The sequence below is a fragment of the Alosa alosa genome, chromosome 13, assembly GCF_017589495.1.
Source record: "Alosa alosa isolate M-15738 ecotype Scorff River chromosome 13, AALO_Geno_1.1, whole genome shotgun sequence".
Taxonomy (NCBI): Eukaryota; Metazoa; Chordata; class Actinopteri; order Clupeiformes; family Clupeidae; genus Alosa; species Alosa alosa.
Genome location: NC_063201.1, coordinates 7,011,283 through 7,026,875, shown reverse-complemented (window position 1 = coordinate 7,026,875; position 15,593 = coordinate 7,011,283). Strand labels below are relative to the sequence as shown.

Here is a 15,593-nt window from a genome sequence, read left to right as displayed (position 1 = left end):
GTGTAGGGTGTATTTCATACACAATCTGGCAACCTGTGAGATGTCAGACTAATAGAAAAATTGAACGGATCAATTATTTTAAAATGAAGTTTGATGGCCATGCAAATTACGGGAGTTTTCCGGGAGAAATAACAAAACGGGAGGGTGGCGGGAGATGACCTTGAAATACGGGAGAACCCGGGAAAAACGGGAGTGTTGACATATGGAATAAAGCCATACCAGAAAAGTGGTTGTGATTGGTTCCTGGGATTTCAGTGATTTTGGAAATCAGTTTCCAGTGTCCAGTGGGATCTGCCAAATGCGCTCTTGATCATTCTGGTTCTCTGGCTAGAGGGAACATAAAAAGTATAAATAAATTCAAAGTTAAAAAATATTCCACCATGTCCAATCAGAGGCTGCGTAAAATTAACACGCAAGAGTCCAAATATAAATTGTTCTGGCGCACTACCATTCTGTAAATGACTAGTTGCGTGTCTAATGTATCTTGCGTGATCGCGTCAGCCGGGACTACCCATATTAGGACTGTAGACGCAGTAGGATTGTGCTCGCCGCTGTGTCTGAATAAGGAAGTGAGTCATATGTTAATCATTGACGGTCATGCAACGACTCGCCAGTACCAACGCAAAAAAGCAGAACGTGGACCACTTTGACTGTACCACTGAACAAGGAAGCAACATGCGCTTATAGACACAAATAATTTGGTTAGCAATAGTGAAGTGAAATTGTCAGCGACTATTGTCAATACTAGCCTAGTCTATTTGTGGACTCTGTTAAGTCACCTGGGGTAGCTTACTATTGGTAAGTAATTTGATATTTACTGTCATAATAACAAGCACTTTATTGTTAATTTGTATTAGTTAGTTTAATATAATGGTATTGTTGGGAACAATAAGTCACTGTACAAAGCTGTCTACGGTAGGCTAGCTATGCCATTAAAGTTTGAAGTTTTTGCCCATGTGCATCTCATCGAAACTATGTGTTGTAGGCTATACTTATTATTTAGTGTAAAGAAAAAAATGAAATAGAATTTGAAAAGTTAGAAAATGACATCTAATTTGAACAAGATCAACTTTATTGAGGGACAAAAGAACAACATATTTTCTGAAACCTCCGGGGGTACATTTACTTTTATAAAAGTGTCTCTGGTAATCGAGAAGTTACCCAAATTACCCAACTTTCGGGTAGCCTATTTGTGAGCCCTTTTACATGGGGATTTCCGCTACCCAAATTTCGCTCTAAAGATCCCGTAGCCTTGTTCAGTCAACAAGACAAGGCAGCTGCCGTCACCACGCGGAAATATCCATCGCAGCTGAGGATGGCCACCCAGTGGAAAATGTCTAATCTTTTATCTTGAACAAATAGGTTAACCTTGCTTCCGTGCACCCGAAAAGTAATTGAGGTGTATGTCTGTATGTCCCTCTAAGTCTAAACTGAGTTAACTGAAAACATTGTTTCGACTGTTGAGCTTCTCCGAGCATGTGACAGCGTGGTGTGGGGGCTACTCTGTAATCGCCTCGTGCGTGTTCGTCTTTGTTTGTCTGGCTGGTCTGGTCAGGGCATCAGCGTGGCCCAACTTGTCTAACTTGCTTTGCAGGCCTGTAACTTTGGTAGGGGGAGTGGAGTGGAGGTCGTTTAACCTATTTAGTTCGTGAATTTGGCCTATTGACACACCTCGTTTGGAACAAACAAAGTAACAGTTGGCCACGACTCTCATTTATAAATGTCAGGTTGTCAGGTCACTTCACTTTTGCCAAAGAACTTTGTCAACAAATGCTGACCTCACCAGGGCTGACAGTTTTGTATTGTCTTATCACCAGAGATATCCTGCAAGGTTTGTTCTAAGTGAAGTCTGACTGATGCCCTGAAATTGAAACAGCAACAGTGATAAATTCAAGACTCCTTTAAGATGGGCCTGGTGGAAGTCATCTCTTTTAAAATGGAAATAATCTTCTTCTGCTTTGGCGCTTAAAAGTTTACCCCACACCCCAAGGTCTCCATCTGTTCACATTTTAATGTACTGATTTAAGACTGACCTTTGTACTCCATACAAAAATTGCCTTATGCAGTTCCAAAGTTATTATGAACATTATGGATGTCCACCGAGAGGGAAAACTAGCACCAAAAACACACCTGTTGTCAGTAGCCCTTGTAGGGGTAGATAGATAGATAGATAGATAGATAGATAGATACTTTATTGATCCCCAGGGGAAATTCAAGTATACATCTGATGGATGAAAAAAGTAATATCAATGGGGTTGACGTGAATTGTCGAACAGTTGGTCTGACAAAGACTCTTCAGATTATCCAGCCTAGGCTACTCCACGTTCAGAGTGGTCGTAAATTAGAGGGTTTGGCCTCCTTATGCTAAAGTGGTCTGACATTTTAGGTTCATCAGTGCTGTGTCACCCAGAACACAGGGATGACTCAGGCTTGAGTAGTTGTTTTGGCGTTACTGCAGTGTTTCATCACACCCGGGCCTGTTGTTGAAATATTTTAAACTCCACAGCATCAGTCAAAATTCATTCATAATATTATTTATCAATTCTTCTCCAAGAATTCACTAACTATATTGTAATATAGTTAATAACTATGCTACTCTCCACGCTGGTTTGAGTTAGTTTCAGTGGACTGATGGGATATTGGCTCATGATTGACTCACTAGAGCATATTCTGAGGCCTATATCACAAAGCGAGGTTACTGGCTTATAGCAGGTAACTTTGGGAGCTGCTGTTGATCTCAAATCAAGATATCACTTCTGAAGCAATACTTAAAGTAAAGCATTCTTCTGAAAATTAGCAGTTACTCCCAAAGTGACCGGGGTAAGCCAGTAACCTTGCTTCGTACTGTACCCCTTTGCTTCTTAAGACATTAGAACAACACCCTTGGCTCTAATTGATTTGCACTACAGACAGAAAATAACATAAAACCTTCCACATTTCTAAGAAAATGTCTAATAGATTTTGATATTCTGATGTATGTAGCGCAAAATAAAATCAGTCAATCTGGCTGTGTACTTCTGTCTTGTTTTGAATAGTTTGTTGTGGATTCAGAAAACATGACGTGTATGACCATCATGTCTTATCAAAATCAAACTAGCCATGCTGGGGGATCTTGAAATGGTTTCTCTAATGTCATTGCCATCTATTAAAAACAAGAAAACTTTGCTACCTTCAAAACAAGTCAGACAAGGTCACAAGTGAAGGTTTTGTCTCAAGGCTGATGTTTTTCAGCTATCTGGTGGAAAGCCCCAAGATTGATTGAGGAAAAACAAGTGAACCACAAAGCACAGATTGTTTTTGGGCAAAGGACCTTGTAGGATAGTTGTGTGTATAGTCTGTGGCTGCTGTCTAAGTTAGATACTGTACAATAGGATACACAGAACAGCCGGTCATCAAGTTTCACTTAAATACAGAGTAAGAAGAAGTGCAATCAGCAAAACAAAAGGCAAATAAGCATATGGCTAAGATTGTGATTGCAAAAAGTGTATTGATGTGCAAAAAAAAAAAGACTTGTTACTGTAAACTCAGGAATCAATTTATTGTACTTACCTTTACTTACTCTGAAGGTTCATTCTGAACTGTTCTGAGTGACGCCAGTAATTAATTACTAAAAAACACACATACAAACACATGATTACACTTTCACAGACCTCAGAACATCAGGAAGAGGTTGAGTCTTGTGGATTTGCTGTCTAGCATCTAGCAGTCTTGACACATTTAGGCTGTTGCACTGCTGCAATGTAGCAATGTAGCAGTGTCCTACATAGCAAAGGCCTAGAGCAGGATATTCTGCCACACCCCAAGGTTTGTTTGTATCAAACTGAGAGGTCTCAGCAAAATGAATGTCAGCAAAAAAAGTTCTCCCAATGTGAAAAATGTAAATCCGTAAAGAATTTCTTTACAACATTTACTGGACAACATTTAGTCCTCTTGATCAGTGTTTCTCAAAGTGTGGTCCGGGGACCACTGGTGGTCCGCAAGCTATCCCAAGTGGTCCGTGAGCAGACGTGGTAAAATATTATATAGATGAGTTGTTTGCAATATTGAACCGACTTGAACTAATGTAAGCTACTCCGGTTGAAATCATATGAATCCTCTGACACAATAAGAAAGGTGCAAAGACAATTAGCAAGGTGGTTCAGTGATTAGGCCTATTGTGTAATATACAGTTGAAGTAGGTCTACTTTTTTGTTTTAGTTAGGTGGTCCCGTTTTTTTTTTTTTTTATTGGTTTAGTGGTCCTTGGTCTGAAAAAGTTTGAGAAACGCTGCTCTTGATAACTGGTGCAATGGTTTCGGGCTAGCACCTTTTACTAGCTGCCTGCTGTTCAGAGAACATGTTTTCAAAAATTCAAAACCATGTCACCCCCTTTCTCTCTCTTGCTAAAACCATGGTGAGAAACAGCAACCACACTCTTCTCTATTTGCAAATGACTTTCCTTTTATGTAAATGTTTCCCCTGACTCGATTTGTTTTTGTTCCTACCACACACTATATATACAGCGGAGAAAATAAGTATTGAACACGTCAACATTTTTTTCAGTAAGTATACTTCCAGAGAGGCTATTCGCATAAAATTTTCTACAGACATTAGTATTAACTTGGTAATCCACACATATTAAAAAATCCAAACATTAATGTTCCTAAGTAGAGTTATGAGTAAAAAAAGTGGAATGGCACAGGGAAAAAGTATTGAACACACTAAGAAAAAACAGTACACAAAGGCAAGGAACGAGCTGGAATCTATACATAGTTAGAGAGTAATTATCCCTCCTATCTGTGCAAATTAATGTAAGCTGGGTTAGTATATATTGATGAGTTATAAAAAGGTTTTTCGTTACCAAGTTGTCACACAAGAAACATGTCATGATGGGTAAAAGCAAAGAGCTCTTCCAAGACCTTTGCAACATTATTGTTGCAAAACATATCAATGAAACTGGTTACAGATGCATTTCAAAACTTCAGAATCATCCAGTAAGCAGTATTGGAGCCATTATCTGCAAGTGGAAGGAACATCACTGCATCATCAATCGGCCATACACAGGATCTCCTCACAAGATTTCTGACCAGGAAGTCAGAAGGATAGTCAGAAGTGTAGCCTAAGAGCCAAGGACCACTCCAGAAAGACTTTGAGGCAGCAGGTTCAATTGTTGCAGAGTAAATCATAGGTAATACACTCCACTGCCATGGCTTCTATGCACGCTCACCCCACATGACTCTGTTACTGAAGAAAAACACGTCGAAGCTCATTGAAAGTTTGCCACTGTGCATCACCCTAAAAATACCATATCAACAGTGAAGTTTGGAGGTGGAGGCATCACGGTGTGGGGCTGTTTTTCATCTCATGGAACTGGCAGACTTCATACAGTTGAAGAAATGATGAATGGAGCCATTTTTTTCTGGGAGAATCTTGCCATCCACCAGAACAATGAGGATGAGACATGGCTAGACCTTCCAGCAGGACAATGATCCAAAGCATTCAGCAAAGGAAACTCTCAATTGGTTTCAGAGAAAGGAAATCGAGGCCCTGACTTAAGTCCAATTGAACAGTTTTGGAAGTTACCTAAAGATCAGGATTTACAAGAGGGACCCCTGGAATCAATATTAAAAGACTATCTGTTTAAAAGAATGGGTCAAAATCACACCTGAATACTGCGACTGATTAGTTTCGTCATAGAGGAAATGCCTTGAAGCTCTCATTACAAATAAAGGGTTTTCCACAAAGTATTTAAGAAATTTCAGTAGGTGTTCAATACTTTTTTCCTGTGGCATTCCACTTTTTTACTCATAACTACTTATGAACATTCATTTTTGGATTTGTTTATATGTGTGGATTACCTAAGTTAAAGGAGAATTCCGGTGTGATATTGACCTAAAGTGTATTGAAACATGATACCGAGTGTGAACATTATGTCTCATAGCCCATCTCGCTTGTCCCCTGCACTCCAAAATCTGGCTAGTTAGTCGATGCTACTAACAGCTTTTTCAATGGTGGTGCTTGGCATCGGGCTAGCCATGCAAATAAATCACTGTTTTACACCATTTACGAGGCTCAATGTATCTCCACACTTCATTGGTAGACTTCGAGGGGCCCTGACATTTAAAAAGCGAGACATTGAGAACTTTGAAAAGTACTGGTAGTTTACTTACAAGAGGATTTATACAGACAGTATCTTCACGAAGTTTAGTGTTTGAGTTATCTTGAATTTAGTCACGATAAGTCGAAAGTAAGTAAGAATGAAAAGGTATGATAAGATTAGATTCCAAAATAATTCAGTGGAAATGCATGGATTCCAGTTTCTTCTAGTAGCAGCAACTGGAATCCATCCATTTCCACTGAATTATTTTTGGAATCTGATCCCCTTATCATACCTGTTCATTCTTACCAAGCTTCGACTTATTGTGACTAAATTCAAGATGGCTGCAAACGCTATACTTCGGGAAGATACTGTCTGTATAAATCGCCTTGTAAGTAAACTACCAGTGCTTTTTCAAAGTTCTCAATGTCTCGCTTGTAAATGTCAGGTCCCCGAAAAGTCTACCAATGAAGTGTGGAGATACATTGAGCCTCGTGAAATGGTGTAAAACAGTGATTTATTTGCATGGCTAGCCCGATGTCAAGCACCACCATTGAAAAGCTGTTGGTAGCATCTGCTAACTAGCCAGATTTTGGAGTGCAGGGGACAAGCCGAGATGGGCTATGAGACATAACGCTCACACCGGTATCATGTTTCAATACACTTTAGGTCAATATCACACCGGAATTCTCCTTTAATACTAATGTCTGGTGAAAATGTCATGCAAATAGCCTCACTGTAATTATACTTACTGAAAAAAATGTTGACGTATTCAATATTTATTTCTCCCGCTGTACATCCCTGATCTGCCACAGATAAAAATCTAATGCCCACTCCTTGCATTTGACATTTTGCAACATGCAAGTGTGTTTGTCACTCAATAGAAGGTTGTTTACATCCCCATCAGAAAAGCACAGGTCCCTGGCTGTATCTTGGTATAGACATAGACATGTCAAAAAAAGCATGCGAGAGCTTCAGACCAAGGGGGATTTGTTTGAGCCTACAGAATGGCCTCAAAAATAATTGATCTCCCCGTGTCTGCCTTCAAATCGGCTATACAAACACACATGTATTTATTTAAAAGGTCAGCAATTCTCAGGATCTTTTAAATGATGGTGGTGCCTTGTTTTAGCAGTTTTTTTTTTTTTAAGTTGGGTCATTTTTTGTTTTCACTTGTTGGTAGTGGTTTTAGATTTCATCAATGTATCTAACACAATACTGATTTACTTTAGTGTGATAGTGTATAAATATATATTAGTGTAGCGTATGAACAGTGTTCAACAACAAGGATACAAGGATACAAGGAAGTTTATTGTCACATGCATATAGTTACTGGAAGTAAGAAATGCAGTGAAATTATGTCTGGTGTCAGCCTATTTGTGCATTAAGGGGGTAAAGAGTGCAGTAGAAGAGGGGTTTAGTAGATTAAGTGGCAAGGGCTGCATAAAAAAGGTGGTGGAGGATTGGGATTGGGTGGGGGGCACTGTAAAATCCATTAATGCACTTGTGACAACAGTGCTTCCTGCCATGTAAAACACATGTCTCTCATGTTGCTCATAGTCAAATTGACCTGCTGTTGTTTCGTTACAGTTAAGGAAATGAAGAGGGAGGTGAATGCAGCGGCAAACTTCCTGAAGCGGCTCGCTTTAGAGCGAGGCCGAGTGGACGAAGCGAAAGCCGAGCACTTCAGCGAGAAACTCCAAAACTACTGTGCGAGAAATACGCCGAACACTGGTACCCGGAGAACCCGAGCAAAGGCCAGGCCTACAGGTACACTTAGCAAACCTCACTAGCCCATACGGCGTTGGGATTTCCCTTGGCACCCTTTCATATATGTCATGTCATGTCATGTCATTCCTGGAATGTCATACCTGGATTTTGTTTGTTATTCACACAGATGAGTCAAAACACAGATCTGTAACTTGAAATCATGGTTCACATAGTGTTGTTGACTGGTCGGACTAACGGCCCCTCTGCGTCTGCTCATGTCAGGTGCATCAGGATAAATGCGGCAGCGCCCTGTGACGACTGCATTGTGCGGGCCTGTGAGGACAGCGAGCTCCTACCGTCCCAGTTGCGCCTGCCCCGCGAGATCACACTCTGGATCGACCCCCTGGAGGTGTGCGTACGGTGAGTCTCACTATCCACTGGGGCATGTTTACTCTGACACACACACACACAAACAAACGGGTGTGTGCTTATACAAACTGTGTGAACATCTGCATGTGTGTATGTGCCCATACTCCCATTCACACACATATCCCCAAGACACACCCCCTATATACAGGTGATGTTATCGTCTGACTCAAACCCTGTTAGACAAAATACCACCTGTGTCGTCGTCTATGCCCGTAAGACCAAAATGACTAGCTCTGTTAGTCGTTAGGGATTGAGTAATACAATAATCATCCTACCTTGGTTCCGCGACTGTTCAGTGAAATCTCTGAATTGAAATTGTTCAGTGATACAGTAACTCTGGGCTGGAAGTAAAAACCGTTTCCCTCTAGGTTAATACATGTTGTTGTGCACATCTTCTAATGTTTTTGTTTTGGACTATTGGCAATTTGAGGCAGAAAACGTTTCTATGAATCCCTGTTTTTTGAATCTTGTGGACCCAAAGCCTGTCATGACTTGTATGCTAAAAATGTGAGCTGATATTCACTCAAAGAGTTTGGAGCAAAGAGTGTTTGGCTGCCACAGCAAGTTTAAGCTTGTCACGTGGGTGCAAACAATGCACAGGCCAAATGCTACATGACTTGTTGCCATATGGCGTGCTTGTGGGGGGTAAAGGGTTAAGGCTGCCAGTCTTATGACATGTTGTTTTCTATATTTCTGATATGTTGCTGATTGGATCATAAACGGCCACAGCAATGAAAAAAAGTGAAAGTGATTGATAATGACTGACTGACTATTACATGCTTAAAATGTAAAGTACTTTGAGCTGCATTCTGTGTATGAAAGGTGCTATACAAATAAAGCTTATTATTATTTTTTTTATTATTATATTATTTTACTTGTAGATGATGCAGTCTGTGATTGTGGTCCTAAAAGTCCATCTGTACGGTTTGTAGTTGTATATTAGAAATAAATAACAAAAGTTCTGTCCTTGCTTAAGTGCATACCAGAGTGCCCAAAGATTTGACCGTTCAACCTGCTCCGCAACATCTACAACTCCTATGTACACACGTGTTCTATGTTGCTGTCAGTTGTTTTTGTACATGGTTGTGAAACACCCCATTCATTTTCTCCTGAGAAGAAATTTTTATTTTTTAATTTTTTTTATTTTTCCTTTATTTAACCAGGGGGATCTTATTGAGACTATAGTCTCTTTTTCAAATGGTCCCTGGCCAAGAAAGGCAAAACTGTAAATAAAATAGAGAAACTTCATCTACAAAAAGACAGACAAACAGTAGACCAACAACAAACAGAACTGTGCACACAATATAACATGTCATTTGTGAGTTGTTTCCTCTCCTTATTGAATCTCTCTCTCTCTTTCTTTTCCCCCTAGGTCTGGAGAGAACTGCCGATATTTCACTGTGGCCAGTTTCAACAAGAGTGAGGAGGAGGAGCATGTGGATAAGAGTGACCAAGATGGCAGCGTGTCCCCCTCGGACCTCGCAAACCTGGAAACCTCAGATTACCACTCGGCCAGCTCGTCCGACTGCGGGTCAGAGGCCTCCAGCGACGCCGAGGAAGAAGTGAGAGATGGAGAGTTGGAGGGAAAGAAAGAGAAGGAGAAGAAGGAGAAAGCTGAGGAGAAGCCGTTTGCTATCACTATGAGGCCCAGGACGCGAGAACCACGCAAGGGCCCAAAATCTCAGGTATATAAAATGTGTACTATTCAGCAGTTATTACACGGCTCTTCACAATGCAAGTAGAATGCTCCATTGACTTGAATGGGTTTTCCCAAAGTTCTAGTTTGTGCTTCTAATTCAGGTCTTTCATATCACTCCGCAACTACTGGAACTTCATTCAAAAGTGAAAAGAAGACGGTTGATCAGCTTTGTTCTAAAGAATGTTTGATTCAAGTTCAGCGTGTGTTGTTGCGAACTATTTGTTTCTCAGCAAAACCCACGATGAACGGTAACAAATAGGCTATAGCCTAGGCTATGTAGGCTAGTCATATCGTGGGGAGTTTATTGTTTCGTTTTGGCAAGTAGCCGTGTAATAAGCGGGATAATGCATAGAACGCCGGTCATTATTGGGAAAATAAGTCCCTTCAGGGCTTCAGGGCCTCCGCTGCGCGTCGGGTCTGGTTCGCCCTGACCCTTTCCCATTAATACTTACTTGACATGCAACAACCGCTGAAAAGAATAATAATATTGCGTTGAGCTAAACTAGACTGTGTTTCCGGTAAGAGTTGTTGAGCAAAATGTTAGTCTCTATCTATTAACGATAGTAGTCTCGCTCTCATTTAAAAGGGAAAGTCATCAATGCCCTTGGGAAACGCCCCTGAATAGCAACACTAAAGTCATTCATGTTCTTCTGGACCTCAGATTGAAATGACCGATATCCCAAGACATTCAGTTCAATTTAGAAGTCTTCCTATTCATTGACTCTCTGCTGTTCATCTTTTGTAGCAGCACCCGCAGAAGCACCCGCAGAAGTACCAGCACCCGCAGCAGCAGCAGCAGAAGCAGCAAATCCTAGGGCCGCAGTATTTCTACCACCCAGCTCCCATGTGGCCTCAGTATAAAAAGAAGGGTCCTGTCTTCCTGACCACGGTGTGTGGGCCCCCACCGCCCCCCATGGTAGGCTACTACCTGCTGCCCAAGCCCCCGCCCCAGTTCATCGTGCCCCATGCCACCCTTCAACCGTGGGGTGCAGTGAAGGGATAAACACCCCCCAGGACCACAAGTCTTGCCACTCAGGACTGGTATTTTCTTAATTTCTTTTATATGAATTCCACTGTATAGTTGTTTTGAAATGAAATGAGTCATAGTCATATCTGTTTTTGGGTCAACACAATGCCTGTTTTTTTTTTTTTTAGAAAAAGAAAAGAAAAATGTCTTTAACCAAACACAATAGCTTTTAATATGACGATATTTATTTTTACACATTTTATTTCTTACCTTACACCTTTGGACTTGACTGAGGTTTGATGGCCAGTTGGCAAATTTCACACATTTCAAAATAGATTCACGTTACGCAATGTTTGTATAAACCCCATTGATATTTCCGTCGGAGAGGGCGACATGACCGTATAAATGACCTCCAATCTTGTTACCACAGACACTTACAGGTCACACAAGGGGCAAATGTATCATGAATTTCTTCATTTTAATGAAAGTTCAATATGTTATGTGCCCTATCCTAGAATGGTGGAGATTATTAGGGATGCGATGATAGGCATCCAGTCTATATATAGTGAAAAACAACATTATCTATTCTATGCAACCAAACAAGGAATGTAGCTTGTTCTGTAGGGCTATCCTTTAAACTAAAAATCCTCTCTTAGTAGAATCTGACATTTGCAGTTGCATACAGACCAAAGTAGAATGGATAAATCGTGTCAGAGCGCCCCCCAGTGTCCTTTATGAGTAGTACTAGAAACTGGTGGAATGATAGAACCTCGCCTTTTAGTGTTCCAAAGAAAAGTCTTTGCACTGCCTATTCTAGGTCTAGCAGAGGTCTCGGGGATACTCAGCAGTGCCATAAGGGCATTTTCCCCTCTACAAAAATGTTCCCTCTTCATTTGGAGTATTTTTCCTCTATATGTAAGACAAATTAACATGCCTCTGCTTCAATGCTTTATGCAAAGGATACATTGGATGTAATGCAACATGAATACACCCTCGCGAGCACACACGCATGCATGCACACACACACACACACGCACAATCTTTGTTTTTCTACTATTAAAAAAAATGTGAATCCTGTCAATGTGATTACCTGCTGTCAGGAGAATTATCACTGTGATTTATATTCAGAATCTCTGTGGTCCAGGGCATAATTAACCAATATGCGCAAAACAACAACTGTAAATAGGGATGCTCGGTTATTCTACATGGCCTGTCTGAAATTGAATACGTACTGTGTCATAGGCATGCTTGGGTTTTTTGTTTGTATTTAATCTAATCTCGGTGGTGCTATACACAGCTCAAAGCTATCCTGCCTAATCTATTTATGGCTCTTTTTTAATACAAATGCATGTGTCTTTGTTTGTTTTCCAAGTCACAAAAAGCTTTGTACAGTCTATGTAACTGCTCGTATTTCTCATTGAGAAATTGCAAATCCCTTCAGATCACCTTTCAGAAAATGTATCACAGATATTTTTGAACTTGAACTTTCTATGAAACTGGTGTGTGTTTTTTTTTTTTTTTTTTTTTTTTTGTAATTTTCCTTGTGGGTTTTGTAATACAGTCAGTGCTCGTGTTTGGAGCTGTGGCTTTCATTATGTTTCCTACAAACCCCTTCATAATGGATCATTTCAAGCGGGTTATAAGGGTGCACTTTTAATGTAAATAGATTTCGTCTCCGGGCTAAGATTCTGCCAAAACTCTGTCCATGGAGCTGCATATTAATTTATTGTTAACATTTCACTGTCGCCCTTAAACATGCTTGGTTTACTGTATCTTTGATATGTGTGTGCTTATTTATTTTCAATTTTCAAAGAAAAAACAGTCACTTTTTGTCAGTGATGTTACATGCCTGTTGTAGTTTGTTCTTCGGGAGGCGTTATTCTGTGTTGTCATTCATTCACTCACATGCTAAATCACAATTAATTTTTTGTTTTTGTTTTTTTAAATACAATATATGAGAAAATAATTGCTTTATGACTCTTTCATTTGCACATTATATACACATTATATACTTATCAAATACTGTCCTACAACCTTGTAAATCCATATAGACACACATAACACACACATTCATACAAACCAATAAAAGTACCGGTAACTTGCTCATGTAACACTGCAACTCGCTTGGTACGCATGTGGACTCCATGCCCTTGTTTGAGTGGGCACTGGCATAAACACTGGTGTGAATGCGTGAGAGCGGGGTCACTGCCGTCAGCATTGGTCAGACAGGATGCCCTGACGGAAGGATCCGCAGGGTGCGTCACATGGCCCAAGGTCATTACGTAGTTCCTCAAAGTCAACCTGAGACTACGCTGGGGGGAAGGAGGGAGGGAGGGAGGGAGTTCTGGTGACTTTGGTAGTTAGGAAGGTCGATCCATTGGGGTCCCATTTCATGTTCATAAAGTTGCACTTAAAAATTAAGGCAATTCAAATATAAATCATAAAAAAATATTTATACTTATACATTTTGTTCCACTTAGATTGAGGAGGAGTCATGAGTCAGGTGCTAGGCTCTTGTCACTTATAAGGCTTTCATCTTGAATAAAAAAAAATACACCTAGCTAACTGAGTTAAAGACATTATCTAGATAAAAAGTGATTTAACTTGAATATCAGAACACATTTGGAGGAGGTGTCTTCAGCTATTAAGCGTGGAATAAAAGCATTCATTTTTAGTGCATCCTATAGGATATTTACAGTATGGTTATTATTCTGTTAATTCCAGTCTATTAAGTCTATTAATATATTTTTTTCTTATTTAGGCCTTATGACTTAGAAAGTACACTAATAAGGCCTGATGATTGTAATTTTCTTAGGACTTTGTGGTTTATCTCTTTGTGCTTTGAACTTTAGTTAGAGCTTCTTGTAGTTCAGACAGCATCTGCGTTTTGTGATGAGCAGTAAGTGCTATGTTACTGTAAAAAACGGTTGGCTTTGACCTGATTTCACACTGGATTTTCTGTTTAATTACTGCAAAAATGGATTTGCACACTGACTGCACTGCCAGTTTTGCCCATTAGATGTCCTTTTTGAATTGACCTTTAAGAGGTGGTCAGTGGCATACAGTAAAAGGAGAAAAGAAAAGGCCGCCGAGGTTTATTGCTGTCATTTGAAAGAGCTACCAATAAGCATTTAGAATTGGGAGGATGGCAGTCTCAAATAAGTAGCGTTCACTAGCTACACAGCTGTACATATTTTGTGAAAAAATCATTTTTGTGAAGATGTGAAACATAGGGTTATTGGGTTATTTAGGGTTATAGTATCAGAAACTCCTAGAAGAAAAATCTGCCAAGCTTATAGGGTCATTCCCAAGACTGGCTGACATTGTTACCAAAGGTGCATAAGTGAGGGATTACTAATTGGGATATTTCTGGCTTTAACTTTATAACAAATTAACGACAAAACACTCCATAAACCGCATTTTTCTGGGAAGGTAAGTGAGGTGAGTTGAATGATGATGTATGGCATGCCAATAACATATGACAATGGCATTCCATATGTGGCACAGCCCGTACCACACATGGGTTCAAGTGTCCACGGGGTGCCCAAGGGCCCAAGTCTGGCTTGGGTCATTTACTTGGGTCATTTTGGGTCACTTACCGTCACTCTCTAACTGTCCTATCACAATAAAAAAGAAAATTAAAATTACAAAATTAAAAAAAGAATAAAAAGAATACATATAGCTGACTGAGTTGAAGACATTTTCTAGATAAAAAGAGATTTAACTTGAATATCAAAAAACACAATGGGAGGCAGAGTCCTCTCCCTCATGTGGAATAAAAGCATTCATTTTAGTGCATCTTATAGGATATTCACGCTATACAGTTATTATCCTGCTAATTCTATTTAAGTCTATTCATATTTTTCTTATTTAGGCCTTATGACTATATATACACCTTCATTTTAATATTGATGTAATGTTTATTGATGTCATTGTAAGTTGCTTTGGACATACATACAAACATAAACAATAAACATAAACATTCACGCTGGACCTGTGCCATCTCGACTATGTAGTCCATTCCCATTGGTCTGCTATGCATCCACATCATAGCTACAGTATTGTCCACTCCCACTGGACTGCCCTTAGCAGTTTCACTCTCACTATGTTGCGTTCACATGCTGTGTGCCTCTCAAGAGCCATAATATAAACAAATAGCATCACTAATATAGCTGTCTGCTGTCCCTCCTCAACCTAACAGTGACTGTATGTGCACACCATATACCCACTAAGTCAGTTCTATTTCTACACTGAATGTTGGCGCTCCCCATCTTCCCCAATAAATGAAATGAATTGTATAAGTTAATGTATGTAGATCTACTGTATAGCCCACATAAAACGTAATGGCTTGTTCTCGAATGAACAAGTTTCACCCCCTTATTCAATTGTAAGACGTGGCTATAGTGTATTATTAGAAAATAAGCTAATGTTTGTACTTGCACACAGAGAAAATAGCGCAGTATACTCCTCAAAGAAGTAAAAACAAGTTAAAATACGATAAAATAACCATGGTCTTCAAAAATTATATGACAATGGCAATCTAAGGCTTCTAAACATACTGCATACATCTGACTTTGTGGCATATTTGAAAGAGGTTGGTTTAATGTTTTAGAAGTTATTCCTTTACGTACAGTGTTAGACTTACTATCTCATGTGTGTTTGCTGACACATGGTCGGTTGTGATAACAGCTCTGGACAGCACTGGACATGTGC

At 39.9% G+C, this 15,593-nt stretch overlaps 1 protein-coding gene across 1 annotated transcript; it reads left to right on the top strand.

The window, feature by feature from the left end:
• Window positions 1-591: 591 nt before the first annotated feature.
• si:dkey-79d12.5 (maternal B9.15 protein) lies at window positions 592-12,517 on the top strand. The gene is given in 6 exon segments (XM_048261590.1): window positions 592-798; window positions 7,666-7,776; window positions 7,779-7,845; window positions 8,068-8,205; window positions 9,587-9,899; window positions 10,659-12,517. Coding segments are annotated over 5 exon segments (879 nt in total). The 5' UTR covers window positions 592-798; window positions 7,666-7,673; the 3' UTR covers window positions 10,917-12,517.
• The last annotated feature ends 3,076 nt before the right edge of the window (window positions 12,518-15,593 follow it).